Below are 27,301 nucleotides of genomic sequence, written 5' to 3' on the forward strand. Positions count from 1 at the left end.
CCTGACCAGTGCTGTAGGCGGGGTGAAGTGGGGTTTTATGTTCACATAAACAAAGATGATTCATCCTTTTCATCTAGCTCCAGGCTACAAGCACTGTTTGCAGAGCCATTTGCATTGTTTTCACTAATCATTTTGCTAGTGAGATTTCTCCATGTCTGGTTGTTCAATACTAACATGAATGATTTACCACCATTGGTAACCCGCATTCCTTAGAAATGCTGGATCATGTGTCTTTGTCCTTCAATGTCTAGCACTTCAGTTTGCCCGTCGACTCAGTTTGCCCGTCGACTTCATAACACTTTATTGCTGAATCCCTTCCCCAAAACAACTGCTTAAATTTGGCAAGAATACTATTTAAATATATAAATAAATAATGCCTTAAGTTTTGTAAATGTAATACATTATCTTATAACTCTTACAGGTGGAAAACGTGGTATTTTATACCATTTTTTATAAGAAAATTGATGTTCAAAGTAGTTACATGACAGAGTTTTTGTTTTGTTTTGTTTTTGAAATAATCTCTACACCCAACCTGGACCTTGACCGTACAACCCTGAGATCAAGAGTCACATGCTCTACCGACTTGAGCCAGCCAGACAACCCAAAGTCTATATGACAAATGCAACACTTCATTGTATACTGATCAGTAGAGATGTTCTATATCTTCCACAGTGCTTGGCTTTTACTGTTCGTATTCTAGGTGTTCATTGTTTATCATCTGGTAATGAAAAATAAACAATCTTAATATAAGCAGTCTGTGGCCGTCACTATTTTATCCTAAAGAAAACTCAGTATTCTGTCCCTGAATATACTTAAAAGTTGGCCTGAAGTTATATTGTCAAAATCTGGTTAGCACTCAGTTTTGTTAGCTTGCTGTTTTCCAATATACTATAATGGGAAGTTTGAAGGGGAAGTGACAATTTGAACCAACCCTTTGTTACTCATGATGCACTTTTACTTTTTTTATTTTTTACTACTTTTTAAAAATATTTTATTTATTTATTTGACAGAGAGAGCGAGATCACAAGTAGGCAGAGAGGCAGGCAGAGAGAGAGAGAGTGAGGAGGGGAAGCAGGTTCCCCGCCGGGCAGAGAGACCAATGTGGGGCTTGATCCGAGGACCCTGGGATCATGACCTGAGCTGAAGGCAGAGGCTTAACCCACTGAGCTACCCAGGCACCCCTATTTTTTACTACTTTTTTAAAGTTTATTTATTTTCAAGTAATCTCCACACCCAGTATGGGGCTCGAACTCACAACCCAAAGATCAAGAGCCGCAGCTCATCTGACTGAGCCAGCCAGACTCCCCGATGCATTTTTTTTTAAAGATTTTATTTACTTGAGGGAGAGAGCACAAGCAGGGGGAGTAGCAGAGGGAGAGGGAGACGCAGGCTTCCCGCTGAGCAGGGAGCCCAAGGCAGGGCTGGATCCCAGGACCCTGGGATCATGACCTGAGCTGAACGCAGATGCTTAATGACTGAACCACCCTGGCGCCCCCTTCTGGTGCATTTTTATATCACGAGTCCAAATTCTTGTATTCCATTGATTTTGTGGAGCAATGTACTAATATAGCACAAGAATGTAGTACTCTTTGACATTATGTTTACAGTCATCAAATGGGCAAATAGTCATTGGATTTTAAGTGACTTGAAGAATTTCTGTATGCTATTGCCTGTTATAAAGTGCAGGCATAATTAGGCAAGCAGGGAATTTCACAGAGTGACTCATAACATTAGGACAAATTATGCGTTAATTTCAATTCTCTGGAAGCCCAAGGTTGTTCATCAACTCCCTGAACCTTGAGAAGATTTTATTTAAATCTTTTATTTATTTATTTTATTTAAAATGCCCTAGAATGGCCACTTGTAACAAGTGCTTTAGATTTGGTATTTAAGCTCTACCTGTATTCTAGAGTGTATCTATACCATCCTTTTGGTTCGCTTTATAGGTAAATACAGTGGTTTCTGTTTACAACAGCTACATATGACAAGGAAATGCTTCAGAAAAGATCCCAGCGCATGTGTGGGAGCGACAAAGCAGGCTGTTCCTGCGTCTTCTGAATTCAGTGGAAGATGAACTGAGAACTCGTTTGTCCACGTCTCATTTCTGTGCCTGTGATATGTTAAAATTTTTAACGGAACACAGATTTCATGAGTTTGTGGCTTTCCTGAACTTCCGTTTTAAAAAATCCTGGATGGTATTGCAGATGAAAGTGATCTCCATTACTTTTTAAACTGCACTTTGTGAAATAAAAATATAAACATTTCGGAAAATTTTACTTCAGAACATTCATTCTAAAACCTCAGGAATGTTGATACTGATAGAAAACCACAGAGATTAAGCAATTTAGAGATTTGGAGTAAAAAGGCACCACTTGGCCGTGGGTTTGGTAAAGAGAAAGTATTTCAGCACATGTTCTGCCACAAAGTATTTGGGAGTCTTAAGTCAGAGCGGCAGAATTCCTTCTGAAGAGGACAAAAGAGAGACTTCCTGTCATTTCTATTGGTTTCTGCATGTGGGACCAATATGGGCAATGCAAAGTTTAAACAGATGCAAATGATGAGGGGAGGGGGCAAAGCCCTGCCTCGTTTTACATATTTCTCCACCTCCAGATTGAGTTTAAGTCTCCCCTAGAAGCTTCCACAGCAGACTGCCACTAAGTTACAGCACGCTTGAATGGGTTACTTCACCAATATTTGCTTATGGAAATAAAGGGGAGTGTCGGGGGTGGGGGAGGGGGAGGAGGGGAGGAGGGGTTTGCGACAGAGGGAGGCTCGACCACAGCACCAGTAACCTTGTCTGATGTGATCATTAACCTTTCTGGAAAAAGCAGCTGGCCGTTGTCTGAGGCTCGTCAGTAGAATGTGAGGGGAGCCTCACAGATACCGCACAGACTATTCAAGACTGGTTTACGTTGGGAGCTGTTGCTCTACTTCAGGGGGGCAAGAAAATGAGTTTGCAACAATTCCTTTTTGCCTTTCTGCTTTTCGTGATGAGTCTTCTTCTTATCAACGGACAGAGACCAGGTAGGACTTTGATGTGTGTGGACCGAGTAACTTGTTTCTGCCTGTTTGGGCTCGTAGGTGGGAGGGAGCAGGATCATGTTCCTGATGAAAATCACTTAGTGGTGCTTGAGGTACGGGTAAATGTGTAAGATTTCAGGAGAATGTTACCTATCCTAGTAGGTCCAGTATTTGAATGCTTTTTTTAAAAGTAGGTGGATTTAAAAATGGTAAATATTTTGCCACTATTTTTTTTAAGTTCAAAGAAAATTTATTCCTTAGCTATTTTAGATATGTTGTCCTTATAAGTAAAAAAAGAAAAAAAAAGAAAAAAGAAGAACTGTTTGGTCTATTCACGACAGAGGTCAACAAACTTGGACAGATTTTTAGGTGAAATACAAAATCCAAAGCAGGTGATTAGAAGAACATGTTGCTGGCTGGAGTGGGGGTAATGTTATTAATTTGAATTAACAACAAAAACCATGTACCAGGTTGCAGATGAAATCTTAAAATAGGTTATGATAGCTGTTATTTCTAATTATATAATTAGACGTCTCTCTTAAAAATGCAATTTTAGTAGTATTGTGCTAATGGAGCCAAAAATGTCAGAAATATTTATGGTCAAGATAGCCTTAATTGACGACACATTTTTCAAAGATGATGCATGCTGCGTCGTTCTTAACCAACAGGAATTAGTAAGCAGAGTTACTCTAATGCACTTTTACTTCAAAACCAAATATCCAAGATTTCAAAGCACTTTGGCAAGTAAAAAAAAAAATCAGAAGGTTTTCTGACTCAGGAAAAATATTCAAATAGAGGGGCGTCATATTTATTCCAAATACATTAGGTTATTCAGTTGGTAATATACTTCTCCATTTAGAGCAGAAAAGAGTACATAGCTGGTTAAAAATTCAGTCTCTCCTTTTTAGTTAATCAGAAGTCTGATTGCTGAGGTTATTGCAGATGACATCCCCTAGGTTGCCCTTGTACATAAATAAGAGAAAATGCGGGTCAGCAGTTCAGAAAGCAATTTACCCCTTCTTACAGTTTATAGCAATTGCTAATCAAACTTTTCTGAACTACGGAACATCTTGGACATGTTCGTGTAAAATTACATCTGCGATTGATTCATTTGAGAGGACGAAAGGTCCAAGAGCACTGAGGAAGAAGTCCTGTGGAAGGAGGAGGTTACTACAACTAGATCCTGCTATGAACATGAGCTGTTAGGAATATATTCCGTGTTTTTGATTCACAGTAATTTTCAGGTCACAGTCACATCTGAACAAGTAGCAAATAACCACAGTATAGCTTGGATCCAAAATATTCCTTTACATTCTCCAGATTAAACAATAATTCATTTTCTGAAAACTGCTCCTAATATTTCCCCTCTTTTTTTTATTCTCAGCTAATTTGGCTGTGAGAAGAAAATTGCACAGACACAACTGCCTTCAGAGGAGATGTGTGCCTCTCCATTCACGGGTGCCCTTCCCCTGAGGTATTTCTGACAGAAAATTATTTTACTACATTTAGGCAATGTTCCAGATGAGATATATCAAAGAAGGTCCATTTATATTTTGTAATATGCGATAATACCTTTAAGGTGATACCATTTCAAGGGACGCATACTGACAGTGAATGACACGATATGTGAGAATTGTTTTAGTTGTTCAATGAGATAAAGTAAATGTGGGAAAATCTTGATAATTGTTGATTGTGAGTGATAGTATGGGGATTACTACTGTGGTTTTTGTTTAGCAATTTCATAATTGAAAAATCAGGTACCAAGAGAATGTAATTATGAGAGTATCTTTAAACATATGCTTTTTTTTTTGATACTCAAATCACATTGTCCATAAACATTTATTTGAACATAGCCACATTCAATCATTTACAGACTATTGATGGCTATGCTGTCAATGGCAAGACTGAGCAGTTAAACATATGCTTTAAAAAACACTGAATAGCTCTGTATGCCATCCAGAACAGGCACATTTCTCCCTAAGACCATTGTGTCCTTGGAAAGCATTTGGAGATATTTGCCCAATGACACCATATAAACAATGTACCATCCTCGATATTTTAATGATTTATTAAACCAGTTTCTTTTTCTTGGCAATATTTCTTTTAATGTACAAAACCAATTTAATATTGATACCGACTCATAGAGTTGGTCTTGATGGTTGCTGTGTCTTTAAGGATAAATTCTGAATAGAATTTTGCTCCTCTCTCCACCCCCCCTTTTTTTCCTTACAGTCACTGAAAGGCCAATGATTTTATCCACCACCACTACCAGTAACATTGCTTGAATCAATTAACTTCAAACACTGCCCAAGTGTGTATTTCTTCATACTAAAAAATAAATGACTTGGCATTCCATTGTAATTATTTTAAGCTCTTTAATTCTCCTAAAATATATCATCCTTTAAAAAAATGCCATTGAAATAGCCCTCAGCTGGTTAGCATACAGAGGCAATTGCTAAATTAGCTATTCAGTTGGTCTGTAGACTGGTGTGTTTATGGCACTATTCATTCAAGGCACTGTTCATTCATGGTAGCAGTGCCTCTTGTTCAGTAATACACGCTTTCCAAACCTGCTGAAAGTCCCATAGTGGGACATTAAACGAAGGAGCAAATGAGTAATCATTTATCAAGAGGGCTAAGACAAAAAGCCAAGTTTTCTACACCTGTATCTGTAACAAATTACCCTTTGCAATCAAAATGAAAAACAGGTCTAGTGGAAAAATCCAGAAAGATACACTAAGAAATTCCTGAGAAGCCAATTAGTAGGGGCTAAAACATTTTCGATGCTAAAAAATCCTTTGGCATGTGTCGATAATGCATTTCAGTCCCACGTACAAATAGCGGTAAAATCTGTGCTTAGGAGGAGTGGAGAAGTTCAAGACTTTCCCAGCACTCCTCCACAAATAACAAAGGAGAGAGGAGGGGGTCCACAGTAGCAAGGGAATTCCTGCATATACTGAGGAAGATACCTTGCGGAACGCAAATAAAAGCCTTGCCAGCAGCCCCAGGTTGTATGAGCTTTTTGCACAAACCACCTGCCCTAAAAACAAGGGTCACAAGTAAACAAGATAGAGTGGTGAAATTTGAATTGTCAAAGTTAAGGAAAACTTTGTAAACCAAAGGGCAATCTAAAGAAAGGCCACATCAACCATTTAATAAGAGCAGTCCTTGACCAAATTTGGCTGATTTCTGTAAACAACCGCTCAGGTTACAGTATCGATTTTCTCATTTCTGTTTAGATTAGACCAGCCCTGCATTCCAATTAAAGTTCTTCGAAGAATATATAAAACTCCCATTTTGAAATCCAGTGATAGCGTAAGAGCCAACGTGGATTAAATATTAAGATACTTCTCCAGGATCTTGCTCAACAATGCTGTAGTAACAAGCACCACCTTCAGATGTGAAAGCGTAATCCTCATTTGTCCAAATACTTGAACACTTTTTTACATGTTCTGCAACACAACAACTTGACGGCTGGCTAAATCACTAGAGACCTAGGTAGTGGAACTCTAAAGGCAGAACCTCCCTTTCACTTATCCCCCCTCTGTTTTTTCCATGTTTTGTTTGTTTATTATTTTTTATGTAAGCTTTACACCCATCATGGGGCTTGAACTCATGACCCAGAGATCAAGAGTTTCTGTGCTCTGCTGGCTGAGCCAGCCAAGCACTCCTGTTTTCTGCATGTTTTAGATAAAAATCACACATGGTTACAGCTAGGGTCATGTAAACCTGGAAAAGGATAGGTAAGGTAAACAGTTGACTTGGAAGTTGTCCAGACTAACCTTTGAAGTAGCTTAGACTTTTAGCTCCCTCAATAAGAATGTCCTATTATCATTGCCATGTAAATTTTACCAGCTCCTTGAGTCCTTCTCCATGATCCTCAGAGACATTTTTCAAACTGTACAACTGAGTTAATTCAATAGAGAAATCTATGCTGTGTGAAGTTCATTCTTTGAAGATTTTATTTATTTGACACAGAGAGCACAAGTAGGCAGAGCGGCAGGCAGAGGGAGAGGGAGAAGCAGGCTCCCTGAGCCCGATGTGGGGCTCAATCCCAGGACCCTGGGATAATGACTCGTGCCGAAGGCAGACACTTAACTGAATGAGCTACCCAGACACCCCTAAAATTCGTTCTCTTGATAAACTTTTTTTCTTGCATAAGTTGGCATCAGGTTCACCCCTAAGTGAATTAGAATGGAGGAAAACAAGAGAAAGGGTGTCAGGAAATCCAAGTTTACAGGCTAATGAGAGAGTGTTAGAGTGGAAAATGAGGTAGGATCCTTCGATTCTAATGATTTTCCTCATTCACCCATAAAATCTCACTATTATCAATGCTTTTCTTTAAAAATACGTACTCTAGGGGGCGGCTGGGCAGCTCATTCAGTCAAACGTCTGCCTTTGGCTCAGGTCATGAGGGATGCAACCCCGAGTTGGGCTCCCTGTTCAGCAGGGAGTCTGCTTCTCCCTTTCCCTCTGCTCTTACCCCAGCTCGTGCTCTCTCTCTTTCTCTCTCTCTCAAATAAATAAAATTTTAAAAATAAATAGATACTCAGGGTGCCTGGGTGGCTCAGTGGGCTAAAGCTTCTGCCTTTGGCTCAGGTCATGATCCCAAGCCCTGCATCAGGTTCTCTGCTTAGCAGGGAGCCTGCTTCCTCCTCTCTCTCTCTTTCTCTCTCTGCCTGCCTCTCTGCCTACTTGTGATCTCTGTCTGTCAAATAAATAAATAAATAAATAAATAAATCTTTAAAATAAATAGATACTCTAGATAACTACATAACCTATTCATACATACTCTATCAAACTTTTAAATATAATCTCTACATCCAACATGGTGCTTGGATTTACAACCCTGAGATTTAGAGTCATATGCTCCAATGATTGAGCCAGCCAGGCACCCAGGTCTGGCTTTTAAATAATTGTGACATATGTTCCTGTTGTAAAATCTTTTCCTAACAGTATGAAAGAATGTAAAGTCACAAATAAAAAGTCTCCTAGTCTAACCTTTGGCCCTTCATTTCCCAGAGGCAATGGCTATGAAAGGGTTTTTGGTAAAGTAGATTTAATTTTTTTTTTAATTTAAAAAAGATTTATTTATTTTAGAGAGAGAGCTCCTGAGCAGGGCTATGGGAGAGGTGGGGGTGCGGAGGAAAGAGAAGGAGAGGAAGAATTTCAAGCAGACTGGGGCTGAGCACCAAGGTGGAGGTGGGGGGGGGGGTGGATCTCATACAGGGAATCCGGACCTGAGCTGAAACCAAGAGCTGGATGCTTAACTGACTGAGCCACCCAGGCACCCTGGTAAAGGTACATTTTAATACATTATTTTAAGTTGAGACCAGCTAATACTCTCTTGTCACTCAGTCTGATTACCATTCAAAATGGTAAGTACTTGTATATTCTCTATTTCCTGCCTTATTCTTACCCCTGCACAGTTACAGGCTTCCCACTCCTTTGACCAGTCCTCTAGCCCTGCCTACCAATTCTTCCTGCAATTGCACTATTTATTGTCTTGGCCCTTCTCATTGCGTGCTGCCTCTTTGACTGAACTGTGAAAGCCAACTCTCTAAAGCACAGAATCTCTACTTTTGTGAAGCATTTTATCTTCCACGTTAGCAGGGCTTTCTGAGAAAAGCTTTTTTTTTTTTTTTTTTTCGTAAACTCTACACTCAATGTAGGGCTTGAACTCAAAACCCCAAGATCAAGAGTGGCATGTTCTTCTGAGTGTGCTGGCCAGGTGCCCCTGAGAAAAACTCCTACTTACTTTTAGGCACCTCTGATTCCCATTCGCCTACATTTAAACCTCCAATGACCTCTAGTTTCCTTAAACTTGTGAACCTTTTCCAATTCACAAGAGATAATTTCTATTACAGATAAAATGGAGATCATCGAGCTTTATAAAATTAGACTGCCCTCAGACTACATTTACATCTGCTACAACTTCTGTTTTCTTTTCCTCTTCCTGGGTATAGTTAATCTCTCTCTCTCTCTACACCTCAAGACCCTTGATCTAACAGTCACTCCCTTTCTTACTCAGATGGTTCAGTATGTCAAAACTTGTTTGTTTCCTCTTTTAAGAAGAGGAAAACACGTGCACCACTGACCCCATGGCGCTCTCTAGTGACTAGCCCAGGTTCTTCTCTGCGTAGCCAACTTTCTTGAAAAGGTGGCAGTTTCCTTTCTTACCATCTGCTCCCTGCTGCATTCTAGGAAAGATAAACAGTGACTTCTCAATCCAGTGAACACATTTTGATTCTGGTCTCAGTTATCTTGCTATAGGTCAGATAAGGAATAGATTGTCCTTGGTTTTGATGATACCACGCTCCATTTTTATTGTCTTTAAAACAAATCACTATTCTTTTTAGTACCTGCACACGGTGTCCAACTGCCTACTTGAAATCACTTAGCTGTTCTCAGTCACTTCAAGTTCATGCCTACAGTGCATTTGCAAATCTCTGCCATGACCTCTGCATACCCATAGCTTATTCTTGTAACCCAGTTCTCTGTTCCAATATCGTAGATGTCATCAAGAAGGACTTCCCTGCATCTGTTCCCTGCAACACTGGGGCGCCTAGTTGGCACAGTCAAGCGTCTGACTCTTGATTTCTGCTCAGGTCATGATCTCAGGGTCCTGAGATTGAGCCCCACATTAGGCTCCGTGCTCTGTGTAAGTCTGCTTAAGTTTCTCTCTTCTCTGTCCCTTCACCCGGTGGCTTCTCTCTCTTTCTCTGTCTCTCAAATAAATAAATCTTTAAAATAAATACACAATGCAAAAATAAACTCATGTAAGAAAACAGTACCTCAGGGGCGCCTGGGTGGCTCAGTGGGTGGCCTTTGCCTTCGGCTCTGGTCATGATCCCAGCATCCTAGGAGAGAGAGCCCACATCCGGCTCTCTGCTCAGCAGGGAGCCTGCTGCCCCTCACCTCTCTGCCCACCTCTCTGCCTACTTGTGATCTCTGTCTGACAAATAAATAAATATAATCTTTAAAAAAAAAAAAAAAGCAGTACCTCATTCCACCCAAGGTAACTCTGTTTTCTTTTCCTTGTTCATGGTTTGTTTTTCTCCATGACACCTGCCATCTGACTTTGTTACTGTTTAGTATCTGCCGCTCTTCATTAGAATGTGAGTTCCATAAGAACAGAGACTTTGATGACAGCTATACACCCAGTGACTGCCGTAAGCTCCACAGAAATACCTGGTGAATGAATGAATGCACACTAAAGTCTTCAATTCCTTCCACTCAGATATGTCTCGGAATCTGGAGAATAATTGTAGAGCTATCATATATTAGATGTTTACTATGTTTCAAGCTCTGTGCTATGAAATATACATTTTACCTTGACAGTGTAAATCTTTAAAAAAAATTTTTAAAGGTTGTATTTATTTGTGGGAGAGAGAGAGAGAGCAAGAGAGAGCACAAGCAGGGGGAGAGGGAGAAGCAGGCTCTTTACCAGGCAGGGAGCCTGATATGGGTCCAATCCCAGGACCCAGGGATCATGACCTGAGCCAAAGGCAGAGACTAAACCTACTGAGCCACCCGGCATCCCTCAGTTTTACTTTTTGAGCTGCCCGTACTGTAGTAATCAGTTCTGGTTGGTCTCCCAGGCCTATCATTTCTACCTTGAAATATTTTTAAAAATCTGCTCCCCCTTCATCTCTGTTACCACTATTTTAGTATCTGTTAGAGCTCTCCGGCATGACTTCAACTCCTTAACTCATCACTCCAGCCTCCAGTTCTGGAAAATCCTTTTTTTTTTTTCTTTTATCAACTGATTCTTCCTAAGCTATAAATCCAGCCATGTCACATCTTAATGAAGTGATTGTCCCTGTAGCCTTCAGGACAGTGAGAACTTCCACAGTTTAAGAAGTGAGACCTTAGGAAATAACACCTCTCCAGCATCCTGTCACCTCTTCTCCACCTTCCCTCTCTAGAATGGATAAGAAAGAATTAACACCAGCCTCTGTGGATTCGAACTCTGACCACAAGCTGACTCACTGGTGGTCACTGGTAAGTCACTTTTCTGGCTTAAGATCCTCTTAGCTTCTAAACCTGTAAGTTGGAGCTAGTAATGGTGTTAACTTGGCCATACCCTACCTAGCACAGGGTAGCTGCTAAATTGGTAGGAGCCAGGGTTTATTATTAATATGACTTTCGAATTCGTGTTCTTCACCTTTGGCTGTTCCTCAAAGTATACTTCTGCCTGCATTGTCCTTACTTGACGCTTTTCCTCGCTGTTCATTCATCCTTCAGGAAAGCTTCCCCCCAGGTTGATGTCCCTACGAATTTAGATGTCTACATTTTCCCTCACCCTATTTGCGTAATTCTGTCAAAGTACTTGGCCTCACTGCATTGTAACACCTTAATTGCCTGTACTCCTCCCTCTCTTCCTCCCTTAGGATGTAAATTCCCTGAAGGCAGAGGGTGGGTGTTCTGCTTTGTTAACATTTGTTAAGTGGAGCACCAGTACAGAACAATGAGCCTTAGTTCAAAAGCTGGCCCACAGGTGATTGGAAATAGGGAACTTCATGATTCATAGGTCCTGGAGAAAGTGTGCAACATGCCTGGAGGGGTCACCTGGGGGAGGTCAAGGGAGAACACTGACCTAAAGACCAGCCCCAGGGCACAGGCCAATATTCCAGACTGGGTGGAGTGCTTTGGGATTCCTGGGTTGGGGTCTTGATCGGGTCAATTCAGACCCAAGGTGGGGTGTTTACCCCCCCCAAGGGTTCATATCTAAGGGCTATTGAAAATACAGAGGCCCTGTGAGGCAAGGGAGATTTGATCACAAGGGCCTTTGGGGAAGTGGTACCTAAATTTCCATTTCTTTGCTACTTTGCTGGTGGTTCTGCAGCTGCGCTCCACAGGAGCTTGCCAGAGGGGCTGGTGTCAGCGCAGGACCCCTGCTGGCTGCTTGGTCACAAGGAGAGCCTAACACACATTTTCAGCTTTATTTCCTAATACTAACTGACAAACTGAACTCTGAGTAGCGGTCGCTGGCATCTCATCAGGCCTTCCACCAGAGTACTGACCGTCCTTCTCCAGGCCCACTAGTCCTCCCGAGTCTTTCCATCCTCCAGCTAAGATTCTCTAATTCATTATTTCCATAATTGCTGCCAACATCCTAGGTCACCCTTTGTTGCTCTGTCTTCATCACACTGTTCTGGAAGAATGCTGACGTCTCCATCCAATCATGTTCCCGCTGCTGGAGGATACACAAGAAGCCAGACTGGAACCACTTTTATTTATTTATTTTTTTTTTAAGATTTTTATTTAGGGGCACCTGGGTGGCTCCGTGGGTTTAGTCTCTACTTTCAGCTCAAGTCATGATCCCGGGGTCCTGAGATCAAGCCCTGCTTCAGGCTCTCTGCTCAGCAGGGAGCCTGCTTCCCTTCCTCTCTCTCTGTCTGCCCCTCCACCTACTTATGATCTCTCTCTGTCAATTAAATAAAATCTTAAAAAAAAAACACAAGATTTTTATTTATTTGACAGATCACAAGTAGGCAGAGGGGGATGGGGAAGCAGGCTCTCTGCTGAGCAGGGAGCCCAATGGAGGGCTTAATCCCAGGACCCTGAGATCATGACCTGATCATGGCTTAACCCACTGAGCCACCCAGGCGCCCCCTGGAACCACTTTTAAATTCATCCATCTCCCCCCTTATCCTCTGGCAAGCTCCTGCTGCATTTCTGTGCTCAGCTTGCTGCCTCATGCTCCACAATCACTGGTCCTTAATTTTTCTTAAAACCTCTGGTTTTAGGCTCTTCTTTGCATTTTTAGCAGCTGACCTTGCCTCTTCACATTGCAAAAAAGTCTTCAGATGGTGTATCCCTCAATTTCCCTGCACCAAACTAGAATCCCATCTAATCCGATTTCCACCCTGCTCACCCCAATCCTCCTCTGCCCTCCCACCACCTGAGAAAGCAAGGCCATTCCTTCTCCGTTGTGGGTCCCCTCCCCATCCTTTCCCACTTTAGCAGGAATCTGAAACTGTCCTTCAAACGTTTTCTTCATTCTCCTCGATCTCTGGATTATGTAACAACATGGAGATTGAAACATGGTGAGAGGGCTATGTGGGTGGCTCCGTCCGCTAAGGGTCTACTCCGCCTGTGGACCAGGTCATGATCTTGAGGTCCTGGGATCAAGTCCCACATCGAACTGATCAGGGAGCCTGCTTCTCCCCTCTGCCTGCACCACCCCTCCCCCACCCGCTTGTGCACGCACTGTCTCGCAAATAAATAAAATCCGTAAAATTAAAAAAAAAAGATGCTGATAAGACTACATACTAAAATAGACAACACACAGCCTGGGCACTTCTCTGTGAATGCTCTCAAACCGGTCTTTTGTACTCCTCGTTTCTGATCCACTATTTTGTTTTCTTTTTCAATACTTGGTTATATTTAATTGTAAACCCTACACCTAACACGGTGTCCTAACTCAGTTTGTTACAGGATTTTCTTCCTCCATCAGTGCTCACAGTGCCCTGTTCTCGGTCATGCCACTTTGAAGAATGAAGAGTGGTGGGCAGCAAACCAAGGTTTATTGGGCGATAGCAAAGTCATAGTACTAAGCTCCCAAGAAGGGAGGGGACCCCAGAGGCTTGCCAGTGGCATTTCTAAGTCTTAGGGTTTAACCGGGCTCATGGGCTGGCTGTTTTAATCTGATTAACCCTCCCTGCCCCTGTCATCCAACCAGCTTTTTGCCACGTGGGAGAGGGTGGAGGGCTCCTTCCAGGTTGGTAGAAAATCCCTTTAAGGGTGGTTTCCTCTTGGGGAGGGATGTGGGGAAAGGGGAGCGTGGTTTCTGCCTGCCTTGTAGCTATCCCTCATCATGACCCTGGGATCGAGAGCTGCATCCCTTGTTGACTAACCCAGCCAGGCACCCTGTCTGATCCATTATTTTCCATTCACACCTCAAGCCACTCTAATCCTTTTACACCTTTTTTAATATAGCCATTGGGGCACCTGGGCAGCTCAATTGGTGAAGTGGCTGACTCTTAATTTCTGTTTAGGTCATGATTTCGGGGTCCTGGGATTGAGCCCCACCCTCAGGCTCCGAGCTCAGCACAGTCTTGCTTGAGATTCGTGTTCTCTCTCTCTCTCTCAAATAAATAAATAAATAAATCTTTAAGCTAAAATAAGATAGCCTTCAGTCACCTTCAGCTTTCTAAATTAATGTTTTTTTTATTCTTCCTTTATATTTTTCAGAATTTTAACAACTATGTCTGCAAAAATCCCTTACCTTAGATTTCTGACACTATACTGCTTTTCCATCAAGTTCTCAGCTAACCCTCTGTCTTCTAGGTAGGCTTAATCATACCTAAAAGGCTTGCAAGCTCTAGTTTTCCTCTACCCTCTTCTACTCCATTTCAGCCTTTCCTTCTTTCATTCACTCATTCATTCATTCATTTATTTAAAGTTTCAGTATTTTATTTATTCTACTTTTTTTTAAGATTTTCTTTATTCAATAAAACCAAGAAAAAATATTTACCAAAAAAAAATTATTTATTTATCTGAGAGAGAAAGCACAAGCAGGGGAAGCAGCAGACGGAAAGGGAGAAGCAGGCTCCCCACTGAGCAGAGAGTAAGACATGGGGCTCTATTCCAGGGGCTGGATCACTAGGATCATGACCTGAGCCAAAGGCAGACGCTTAACCAACTGAGCCATCCGGGCGCTCCATTTTGGTTTTTCATTTTAATTGAAGTGTACTTAAAACACAGTGTGTTTCAACCATTCCTTTGGCCTAAATCTCTTCTTTACACTGACTGATAATACTGGAGAGGGGAGAAGACCATCCAATGAAAACCAGTAAAGCCTATTTATTCAGAGCTTGGCTTGAGTGAGGGATTCAGCCGCTGTCATTTGTTTTTGGCTGAGGACAAGAGATAAGCAGGGGAGTTGGAAAGTTTTATAGTGAAAAAAGAGAAGGCTTTGAGGTGTGATCTGATTGGAAGTTGTTGGTATGGGGAAGTTGGAGTCAGGCTATCTAGAAATGAGGCTTCCTATGGGGTTGGTTTGGGTTGCATATATGGCTTTTTCTCCTTAGTCCTGAATTGGCATCAGAGTAAAGGGCAAAATTAGGGAACCTGGTAGTTATTGAGAGACTATTGACTATTTGAGGCCAGTTGCTACACAGGTCATGGTTGGGCTTCCTCAACTGGTTGCTACAGCATTTGCAGGTCAGAGTTCTGTTTTATGGTCTTTATGTAGTCTGGCCATGGCCATTGTCCATTTATATGTTCAGTCTCTCTGTTCCAAACTTACTTCATCTCTAGTTCACACGAGCCAAACCTCACTGTTGTCTGCCTTGTACCAGCTGCCTCATACCTACTTTTGCGTCTCTTACCCATTCTTCATATTCATAGCTTCATCCCGTTCAAGACCCTTTAGTGATTTCTCATTACTATTAAGATTAAAATCAAATTTTTTAAAGATTATATTTTTTAATCTCTGTGCTCAGTACGGGGCTTGAATTTACAACCCCAAGACCAAGAGTTGTATGCTCCACTGACTGAGCCTGGTACCCCAAAATAAACTTCTTTTTCTTCCCAAAATAAAATTTTTTTTCTTAGATTTTTTTTTTTTTAATTTGACAGAGTGAGAGAAGGAGAGATTGCACAAGCAGAGGGAGCAGCAGAGGGAGAAGGGGAAGCAGGCTCCCTGCTCAGCAGGGAGCCCGATGTGGGACTCCACCCCAGGACTCCGAGATCATGACCTGAGCTAAAGGCAGAGGCTTAAGCCACTGAACCACCCAGGTGCCCCCCCCCAATAAAATTCTTAATGTAGCCCACAAAACCACATGATCAAGCACTGCTCTGTCTTCCACCCTATCTGACCTGACTCACTAACTGTATCTGTTCTTTTTTCACTTCAGAGCTTTCACACATTGTTTCTCTGGACCTAAGATTAGGATGTTCTAGCCCTTCCCTTCACCTAGTTTATTCCTACTCAGTCAAGAACTTTGATCAAATGTCACTTCACTTGTGTGTGTGTGTGTGTGTGTGTGTGTGCGCGCGCTGCCTGGCTCAGTAAGTAGTGCATGTGACTGGATCTCGGGGTTGTGAGTTCAAGCCCCACATTGGGTGTGGAGATTACTTAAAAATAAAATCTAAAAAAAAAAAAAAATGGGTGCCTGGGTGGCTCAGTTGGTTAAGCATCTGTCTTAAGCTCAGGTCATGGTCCCAAGGGTCCTGTGATTGAGCCCTACATTGTGCTCCCTGCTCAACAGGGAGCCTACTTCTCCCTCTCCCCCACCCACCCCCACGGTCCCCTGCTCGTGCTCTCTCTCAGATAAATAAAATCATTAAAAAGAAGAAGAAAGAAATTGTGTTAGAGCTTTCAACTTTATGTGTACTCATTTTTTTCTCTACTAATATTTTTATACATACAAAAACTGTATATATACACACACATAATTTAAACACATGTGTAATGCATTTATTACCTTGCCTCTTTAGGTTGCTAAACTTAGTTGTATTTATTTGTAGATCTGGAGACAGTCTTTTTTTTTTTTTTTTTTTTTTTTTTTTTTTTAAGATTCTATTTTTGTAAGTAAGCTCTACACCGAGCATGGCGCTCAGACTCATAACCCCAAGATGAAGAGTTGCAAGCTCTACCAGCTGAGCCAGCCAGGCACCCTGGGAAACAGTCCTCTTGAACCACTCTTCAGTTTCTTTGTATGGACAGCCTTAATTTATTTAACCTGGCTATTGATGGATATTAATGTATTTATGTTATTTTGAACAGCGCAGTGAACATGTATGCACTCATCTTAGAACACTTGTGCATTTACTTACAAAACATTTCTAAAAGCATCACTAGGACATGCATATTTTTTAATTTTTTGGAATATTTATATAGTGTATAATTTACCTATTTTAAGTTGTACTGTACGCTTGGGTGGCCCAGTTGGTTAAGCCGCTGCCTTCGGCTCAAGTCATGATCCCAGGGTCCGGGGATCGAGTCCCTCATCGGGCTCCTTGCTCAACAGGGTGACTGCTTCTCTTGCTGCCTCTGCCTGCCTCTCTGCCTGCTTGAGTGTTCTCTCTCAATCTCTCTCTCTCTCTCGCAAATAAATATAATCTTTAAAAAAAAAAAAAAGAAATTGATTAAGTTGTACTGTTTAATGGGTTTTACTATATTTAAGTAGTTATGTGACATCATGATAATTCATTTTAGAGCATTTTCATGCCACCCCATAATGAAGTATTCATACCCATTAGCAGGCACTTCCCATTTCTCCCCAGCTCTCTGATCCTAGACAACTACTAAACTATTTTCTCTCCCTATAGATTTGCTATTCTGGACATTTTATATAAATATTCTTAGGATTTTTTTCTTGTATGATCGGCTTATTTCACTTAGCTTAATGTTTTCAAGACCCATCCATATAGTAGCAGATATTAGTACTTCATTTGTTTTTAGAGATGAAATAAAATTGCATAGAAACATTTTGTTTATCCAGTCATTATTATTTTCACTATTTGGTTATTAGGGATAATTCTCCTCTGAACATTCATTTATAATTTTTTTAAGTTTATTTATAATCTCTACACCCAACATGGAGCTTGAACTCATGACCCTGACATGAAGACTTAAAATGCTCTAGTGACTGAGCCAGCCAGGCGCCCCTAGTTTATAAAATTTTTGTTTGAACAGATGTTTTCAATTCTCTTGGGTATACACCTAAGAGTGAAATTGCTGGTTATTCTCTATTTAACTTTCTGAGGAACTGCCAAGCTATTTTCCATAGTGGCTGTAGTATTTTACATTCCTACCAGCAGTATATATATTCTCCACATCCTCACCAACATTTTTTACTTTAACAATCCTGGGGGTTAGTACAGTAGTCCTCCCCAACCCTTATCCATGATTTTGTTGTCCATGGTTTCTGTTAACCTGCTGTGAACTGTGGTTCTGAAGCAGATGATCCTCCTGATCTGTCTTCAGAAGGTCAGTGGTTGCCCAACATTGTATGGCGGTGCCTCCCCTGCGTCATTCCCCTCACTTTATCTCATCATGTAGGCATTGTGTCATCTCACATTACCACAAGAAAGGGTGAGTATAGTAACATAAGGTATTTGAAAGAGAGAGATCATATTCACATAACTGTTAATTGGTTTATTGGTATAATTATTCTGTTTTAGTCGTCGTTATTGATCTCTTACTGTGCCTTATTTGCAAGTTAAATTTTATCATAGATGCGTAACAATAGGAAAAAACATAATCTGCATAGGGCTTGGCACTATCCATGGTTTCAGGTATTCACAAGGAGGCTTGGAATACATCCCTCAGGCTAAGAGGGGACTACTATAGCTCATTGTGATTTTGATTTGCATTTCCCTAATGACTAATGATGTTGAGCATCTTTTCATGTACTTCTGGCCATTTGTCTGTCTTTGGAGAAATGTCTTTTCAAAGTCTTTGCCCATTTTTCTATTGGCTTACTTATCTTTATTGTTGAGTTATAAGCATTCTTTATACTCGGAATACAAGTACTTCATTTGCAATTATTTTCTCCCATTCTGTGGGTTGTCTTTTAACTTTCTGAATGTTATTCTTGAACACAAAAATTGTTAGTTTTGTTAAAGTCTGATTTGCCTGTTTTTTCTTCGGTTGCTTGTGCTTTAGGCATCATGTTTTAAAACCACTGACAAGGAGCACCTGAGTGGCTTAGTTGGTTAAGCATCTGCCTTCAGCTGAGGTCATGATCCCAGGGTCCCGGAACTGAGTCCCACATTGGGTTCCTTGCTCAGCGAGGAGCCTGCTTCTCCCTCTTCCTCTGCCGTTCCCCCTGCTTATAGTCTTTCTTTCTATCTCTGACAAATAAAATTAATAAATAAAAATAAAAAATAAAACCACTGACTAATCCGAGGTTACAAATATAATTTAAACCTATGTTTTCTTCTAAGAGAGTCTGTAGTTTTATCACTTACGTTTATGGCTGTGATCCTTTTTTTTTTTTTTTTAATTCTTTTTCTTTATTTTTTTAAATAAAGTCTGCCCGAACATGGGGCTTGAACTCACTACTTTAAGATTATGAGTCAAATATTCTACTAACTGAGCCAGCCTAGAGCCCCTGATTAAGATCCATTTTGAGTTCAGTTTTATATGTGGTGTGTGTGTGAGGGTCCAACCTCCTATTTCTGTGGTCATCCAGTTCTAGCACCATTTGTTTGAAAACACTATTCTTTTTCCCCCATTTATTTATGCAGGCACTATTGTCGAAAATCAATTGACCATAAATGCAAGGTTTATTTCTGGGCTCTCAATTCTATTTCATTGATCTATATGTCATTCCTTGTGCTAATATTGTTCTTTCATGATTATTATAGTATTATAGCAAGTTTTGTTGTTGTTGTTTTTTAAGATTTTATCTATTTATTTGACAGAGAGCACTAGAGGGAGAGCAAGCACAAGTGGGGGGCAGAGGGAGAGGGAGAAGCAAGCTGAGCAAGGAGTCTGCATGGTCCTGGATCCCAGAACTCTGGGATCACAGCCTGAGCTAAAGGCAAACACTTTAATTGATTAAGTTACCTAAGTGCCCTATAGCAAGCGTGTGTGTGTGTGTGTGTGTGTGTGTGTATACACATATATACTTTTTTTTTTTTAATTCATTTGAGGGAAACAGAGAGCACCAGCAGAGGGAGAGGAGAAGCAGACTCTCCACTGAACTGGGAGCCTGCCGTGGGGCTCGATTCTAGTACCTGGAGGTCACAGTCTGAGCCAAAGGCAGATGCCCAATCATCTGAGCCACTCAGGCACCCCCTATAGCAAGCTTTTAAATAAGGATGCGTGAATCCTCCAACTTTATAGTTATTCAGGGCTTTTTGTTTGTTTGGTAGGTTTTGTGGGTTTTGGGGGGGTTGGGGGGGGATTATTGTGGTTGTCTTGAATTTCTATATGAAGTTTAAGATCTGCTTATGGGTTTCTGCGAATAGCCAGTTGAGGTACGGAAAGGATTATTGAATCTATAGATCAATATGGGAAGTATTGCCATCTTGACAATTAAGTTTTCCAACTCAAGACCATGGAATGTATGTCCATCTAGTCAGATTTAATTTAATTTTTTTAAACAATGTTTTGTAGGTTTTAGAATATGAGTTTTACACTTACTTTGTCTCTTTTTTTTTTTTTTTTTTAAAGATTTTATTTATTTATTTGTAAGAGAGAGAGAGTGAGAGCGAGCACAGGCAGACAGAGTGGAAGGCAGAGTCAGAGGGAGAAGCAGGCTCCCTGTGGAGCAAGGAGCCCGATGTGGGACTCGATCCCAGGACGCTGGGATCATGACCTGAGCCGAAGGCAGCTGCTTAACCAACTGAGCCACCCAGGCGTCCCTTACTTTGTCTCTTAAAGTTTATTTCTTTTCTTTGAGTAGTCTCCACAGTGTGGGGCTTCAACTCATAACCCCAAGATTAAGAGTCTCACACTCTACTGACTGAGCCAGACAGGCACCCCTTCACTTATTTTGTCTAATTTATTCTTAAGTATTTTATTCTTTTGCTGCCATTGTAAATGGAATCTTCTTAATTTCATTTTTGAATTATTCATTGCTAATATATAAAAATATAATTTGATTTTTGTTTATTGATCCTATATCTTGTAAACTTGGTGAAATTTTTTATTCATTCTCATAATTTTTAGTAGGTTCTTTAGGCTCTGTTATGTATAAACTCCTGTCATCAGCAAATAGATACTTACACTTCTTTCTTTTTTCTTTTTTCTTTTTTAGATTTCTTTTTTTTTTTTTAATGTTTTATTTTTTTATAAACATGTATTTTTATCCCCAGGGGTACAGGTCTGTGAATTGCCAGGTTTACACACTTCACAGCACTCACCAAAGCACATACCCTCCCCAATGTCCATAACCCCCCCCTTCTCCCAACCCCCCTCCCCCCAGCAACCCTCAGTTTGTTTTGTAAGATTAAGAGTCACTTATGGTTTATCTCCCTCCCAATCCCATCTTGTTTCATTGATTCTTCTCCCACCCACTAGATTTCATTTTTAAATCATCTCTTTACCCAGCTTGGGGCTTGAACTCAAAACTCCAGGACCAAGAGGAACATGCTCTACTGACTGAGCCAGCCAGGCGCCCCTACTTCTTTCTTTCTAGTCTGGATGTCTTTTATCTTCTTTCCTTGCCTAATTGCCCTAATTAGAATCTCTAGTACAATGTTGTATAGAATTGGTGAAAACAGTCATCTTTGTTGTTACTTTAGATGGAAAGCATTCAGTCTCTCATCATTAAGTATGTTAACTGTGGGTCTTTGTATTTGTCCTTTATCAGTTTGAAGAAGTTCCCTTTAATTCTTCGTTTGTTGAAAATTTTTATCGTGAAAGAGGAGTGTTGAGTTTTAACTTTTTTTTTCCCTCTGTATCTGTTGAGAATATCATGCATTTTTTTGTTTTTTGTTCTATTGAAATTATGTGTGACATTGAAATATTAAGTGGTTGGAGAAAAAATTAAAAATTTGGTAAAATTCACCAGTGGAGCCATCTGGCCTAGGGCTTTTCTTTCTTTCTTTCTTAAGTTTTTTATTTAAGTTTAATTTAACATAACTGTATTATTAGTTTCAAGGTAGAGTTCAGTGATTCATCAGTTGCATATAACACCCAGTACTCATTATTTCAAGTGCCCTCCTTAGGTACTGCAAGTGCTTTTCCCATCACCCAATTGCGCCATTCCCCTACCAACCTCCCCTCCAGCAACCCTGTTTGTTTCCCATAGTTAAGAGTCTCTTACGGTTTTTTTTTTTCTTTCTGTTTTTGTCTTTTTTTTTTCTCCTTCCCTTCCCCTATATTCATCTATTTTGTTTCTTAAATTCCCATATATGAGTGAAATCATACGTAGGACTTTTCCTTGTGGAAAGTTTTTTAAATTGCTAATGCAGTCATTTTTATTTGTCATGGGCCCAGTTAGATTTTTTATTTCTGGGGTGCCTGGCTGGTTCAGTCAGTAGAGCATGTAACTCTTGATCTTGGGGTCATGAGTTCAAGCTCCATGTTGGGTGTAGAGCATACCTCAAAAAAAAAAAAAGTTTAAATTCCTTCTTACGCAATTTTGGTAGCTTGTATCTTTTTTCTTTTTTTTTTTAAGATTTTGTTTATTTAAAGAGAGAGAGATCACAAGTAGGCAGAGAGGCAGGCAGAGAGAGGAGGGAAGCAGGCTCCCTGCCGAGGAGAGAGCCCAATGAGGGGCTCGATCCCAGGACCCCAGGACCACGACCTGAGCCGAAGGCAGAGGCTTTAACCCACTGAGCCCCCCAGGTGTCCCAGTAGCTTGTATCTTTTTAGGAACTTGTTCTTTCATCTAAGTTATCCAATTTTTTTGCACATAGTTCTTCAGAATATTTCCTTATAATCTTATAAAATGTTACTGTGAGGTCAGTAGTGATGTTTTTGCTTTCATTTCTGAGTTTAGTTATTTGAATTTTTCTTTATTCTTGGTCAGTCTATGTAAGGTTCATTAGTTTTATTGATCTCTTCAAGGACCAGCTTTTGGGTTTGTTCTTTTTCGTTAGTTTATTCATTTTCTATGTCATTTATTTTTATTTTAATCCTTACTTTTTTCTGCTTGCTTTAGGTTTCATTTATTCTTTTTTTAGTGTGTTAAGGTGAACTGTTACCTTGCTGATACAGATCGGTCTTCTTTTGATACAGATGTTTAGAGTTACAGATTTCCTTCTAAGCATTGTTAAGCTACATCCCATAAGTTTTCATATTCATCTCAAAGTATTTTCTTTTAAGATTGTATTTATTTATTTATTTGACAGAGAGAGAGAGGAAACACAAGCGGGGGTGGGAGGGGAGTGTTCGAGGAGAGGAAGAGGGAGAAGCAGGCTTCCTGCCCAGCAGGGATCCCAGGACCCTGGGGTCATGACCTGAGCTGAAGGCAGACACCCAATGAATGACTGGGCCACCCAGGAGCCCCCAACTCAAAGTATTTGCTTACTTCCTTTATGATTTCTTCTTTGATCCATTGGTTGTTCAGCAGCGTGTTGTCTATTCCCACGTATTTGTGAATTTTTCAGATTTATTTCTTCCTGATTTCTAACTTCATCCTGTTGTTGAATCATCTATTTGTCCTTTTAATTTGGTCAGTTTTTGCTTCCATGTAGTTTGGGGGCTCTGTTGTTAGGTGCATGTATCTTCATAATTCCTGTATCTTCCTCAGTTGACTCCTTTTATCATTATAAAATGTCTTTGTCTCTAATAACTTTCGGTCTTAAGAGTTTATCTGACATTAGTATATCTGCTTCAACTGTCTTATGGTTGCAGTTTGCATATCTTTTTCTATCCTTTTAAGCGATTTGTGACCTTTGAATATATGTGTGTTTTTATACAGTTAGATTAAAAGTTTGTTTTGTTTCTCATTTTACCCAGTCTGACAAGATCAGCCTTTTGAATGGATTGTTCGTTGATTGCACCTTTTTTTTTTTTTTTTAAGTAGGCTCCACACCCACCATGGGGCTTGAATTCATGGCCCTAAGATCAAAAAATCGCATACTCTCTTGACTGAGCCAGCCAAGCTACCCAAATTCACATTTAATGTTATTATTGATATAGTTGGATATACAGTTGACACTTGAACAACCTGGAATTTCATATTGTATCCTTACAGTAAAGTAAGCTAGATAAAAACAAATGTTATTAAGAAAATCATAAGGGGCACCTGAGTGGCTCAGGTTGTTGAGCATCTGGCTCTTCATGTTTGTTGGTTTAGGTGATGACCTCATGGATTATGAGATTGAGACCCACTTCTGGATCCACACTCAGCACAGAGTCTGCTTATCCCTCTGCCTCTGCTCTTCCCCACCACTCCCTGCTCTTGCTCTCAAAAAATAAATAAAAATCTTTTTAAAAAATCACAAGGAATAGAAAATAGGTTTATAGAATCATATCAAAAAAGAATCCATGTATAAGTGGACCTGTGTAGTTCAAACTCATGTTGTTCAAGGATCAACTGTATATCTGATATTTTACTTTTTAGCAGTTGCCCTAGGACTTAAACAGTATACTCATTTATCAGCATCTTCCTCAGATTATGCTATTTTTTAAGTCCATGAGATACAGAAATACCTGTATAGCCATATTCTCCTTCTTTTTAATTTCAGTACAGTTATATACATCTATATATGTTACACATACAAATTTTTTAAAATCATTACTTTCTACAATTTTAGGTCCTTTAAGGCTGAGAGAAGGAAGAAGAAATAAATGTTTATAATAGAGTTAATATATTAGCCTTCTTATTTACCATTTCCAGTTCTTGTCATTAGTGGATTTTTCTGATGTCTTAGTCTATTCAGGGTGCTATAGCAAAGTACCGTAGGCTAGATGGTATTTCTCCCAATTCTGGAGGCTGGTTCATAGATCTCATCTTCTCACATGGTGGAAGGCACTAAGGAGCTCTCTGGTTTCTACTTGGTAAGGGCACTAATCCCAGCCATGAAGGCTCTACCTCATAGTTTACTCACTTCCCAAAGGCCCTACCTCCAAATACCATGACATTGCAAATTAGATTTAAATACCTGAATTTGAGGGGCACACAAATATTTAATTTATACCACTTGAATCAATGTTTCCATTTGCTCTATTCCCTCAATTTCCAGAGACTTCAAAGACCTCTTTTTTAAGCAGGCTCCATACTCAATGTGGAACCCAACATGGTGCTTGAACTCAAAACCCTAGATCAGGACCTGAGCTGTCAAGAGTCCAATGCTTAACCAACTGAGCCAACTAATTATTTAAAGGAGTGGCACTCCTTTAAATAATTTTTTTTAAAGAAAATGGCTCAATCAGAAGAGTAAATGACTCTTGATCTTGGGTTTGTGAGTTTGAGCCCTATATTGGGTGTAGAGATTATAAACAAACAAACCAACTTAGAAACATTTTTTTTTCACCAGCTAAGATTGTTTCATCAGGAGGAAGGGTCACAGAGCTCCTTGTACCCTCATTTAAGAACCCTGTAGGCTTTGCATTTTTTTTTTTTTTTGTCTTTTAAGTAAGCTCTACACCTACTGTGGGGTTTGAACTCCTGATCCCCAAGAAATCAGGAGTTGTTCACTCTATCAACTAAGCCAGCCAGGTGCCTCTAGGCTGAGTGTGTTTTAAACATGGATACCTAGTAGTAAATTGCTCTGTAGAAAAGCTACGCCACCTTACATTTCCAATAGCAAGTTGTAAGAAGGCTTATTCTACACAGTTTTGCCAACACTGGGTGCTATCAATGTTTTTAATCTTTTCTAAGCTGATAAGCAAGAAACCCATCTCATTTTATGTTCCAAATTTAGGCAGTCTGAGGTGATTTCTAGAAGAGGCATACCTGCATTTTTTACTGCTATTCATTAAAGTTGACACCTCACCATGACTGTCAGGAAAGTGAAATGTTAAGGATGTGGAAGCTTCCAAAAATGAACCAAGAGAGTGCCTCATGTCTTCACAAGGGGGCCAAAACGAATTGCATAGGGAAACCTTGATACCAATGATTGTCTTCCTGTAAAAGATCCATTTTTCTTTTTTAAAAATTAGTTACATGTTGCCCTACCATATATTTAAAAGTATTAATTTAAGTAGTTTCATAACATTAAAAGATCTCTAGGGACCATTTTATCTATTAAAATACCCCAAATTAAGATACTGGTTCTGGAGGTGCCTAACAGATTCAGTCAGTAGAGCATTTGACTCTTTTTTTTTTTATTTGACAGTGAAAAAAAGAGATCAGGAGCAGAGGCAGTGGCAGGTGGAGGGAGAGGAAGCAGACTCCTCACTGAGAAAAAAGCTTGATCCTGGGCTCTATCTCAAAACCCTGTATTATGACGTGAGCTGAAGGCAGACACTTAACTTGCTGAGCCATCCAGGCACCCCAGACGTGTGACTCTTGACTTACGGTTTGTGAGTTCAAGCTCCAGGTTGGGCATGGAGCCTACTTGAAAAAAGATACTGTTTCTGATACGTTTTTGTGGCCCTGCTCCACATAAATTGTCTTAGCTAGTATAAATACCAAGAATCAAAATCCAAAATACTAAGAAAAATAGCTGGGACCGCTCATGTGGGTCACTGAGCAAACAGAGATTAGGTGAAAAATAATTCAATGAAAAAATATCTTTAATAACATAAATCCAGGGGTGCCTGGGTGGCTCAGTGGGTTAAGCCGCTGCCTTCAGCTCAGGTCGTCCTGGGATCGAGCCCCGCATTGGGCTCTCTGCTCAGCTGGGAGCCTGCTTCCTCCTCTCTATCTCTCTCTGCCTGCCTCTCTGCCTGCTTGTGATCTCTCTCTGTCAAATAAGTAAATAAAATCTTAAAAAAAAAAATAACATAAATTCAGACTTGAAGAAATAAAGGTACTTTTTCTATATTAAAAGGTAAGAAAATACAAAGTATACTGAGAGTTAACGCTCAGTACTGAAAAACATTGGTAAATTTTCATAACTCATTATCTGTTTAAAAAAATTAAGCATGGGTAAATTGGTCTGCTGGATAGCATTTCTTACTGTGTTTCTTTCTCCTTTGCCTTCCCAGTGTGGACCTTCTCTAGATTATCGTACCTGGTCTACCAGAAGAGGAATGAAGGAAAGATACCCACCCACACCATAGTGTGATTGCTTAGAAGTTCCTCTACAAAAAGGAATCCTTTGAAAGCATCTGGGATGGTTTATTAATCTTACAGGATTCTCTTCCCGGTTTCTCTTTAGAGGGGAAAATAACAAATTCAAAAGCAATTCCAGTCTGAAGCACAATTATTTGCTTGTATATTAAAAATCTCTCTTTTTCTGCACATTACTATTCCTAGAGGAGTTAAAATAAAAACACTTTTTAATGTCTTAGTACAAGAATTAAAATTTTTCTTTCATAATTCTGTAATTCTCCACAAGTATTAAAATGTTTGTATACGTTTGTATATGTTTGAGTGATTTTTTTTTCAAAAATGCTAAATCTCTAATCAAATGCTTTGACCGTTTGGCTTTACAGAATAAGGATACATTAATTGGTTCATTGATTATTTATATAGTGAAACTAAGAAAGAAGCTATTAATTGCTATCAATTTTATATTATAGGTTTTAATGTTTATGAAAGTATTTTTTTTATTTTGAACAATACCCATAAAGTCATAAAAGAAAGTTTGAAATACTAAGATGTTAATTTCTGAATCTGTCTCTCATTATGTAATTACAAGAAGCCAGTGCTTTATTTCCTTCCCAGTGTGAGGTCTTCCCAAGTTGTTAAATACACTCTTAATTTGTATTTATTAAAAGACTAAAGTTAGCTCAATGCCATAAAGTTTTTAT

General features: G+C 39.9%; 1 protein-coding gene across 2 annotated transcripts; it reads left to right on the forward strand.

The window, feature by feature from the left end:
• The first annotated feature begins 2,722 nt into the window (after positions 1–2,722).
• APELA (apelin receptor early endogenous ligand) lies at positions 2,723–26,908 on the forward strand. Of its 2 annotated transcripts, XR_201038.3 has the most exons (4): positions 2,723–3,024; positions 4,406–4,495; positions 10,950–11,025; positions 26,534–26,908. XR_201038.3 is itself a non-coding variant. In XM_013047325.2 (3 exons), exons 1-2 carry the CDS (start codon positions 2,949–2,951, stop codon positions 4,492–4,494), a joined length of 165 nt encoding a protein of 54 aa, XP_012902779.1. In that variant the 5' UTR covers positions 2,734–2,948; the 3' UTR covers position 4,495; positions 26,534–26,908. The 2 variants fall into 2 exon arrangements, 1 of the variants encoding a protein (XP_012902779.1); XM_013047325.2 differs by lacking the exon at positions 10,950–11,025 and having other exon boundaries at positions 2,734–3,024.
• Positions 26,909–27,301: the final 393 nt, after the last annotated feature.

This window comes from Mustela putorius, unplaced genomic scaffold (assembly GCF_011764305.1).
Source record: "Mustela putorius furo isolate JIRA1106 unplaced genomic scaffold, ASM1176430v1.1 tig00000242_pilon_pilon_pilon, whole genome shotgun sequence".
In the NCBI taxonomy this organism is placed as follows: Eukaryota; Metazoa; Chordata; class Mammalia; order Carnivora; family Mustelidae; genus Mustela; species Mustela putorius.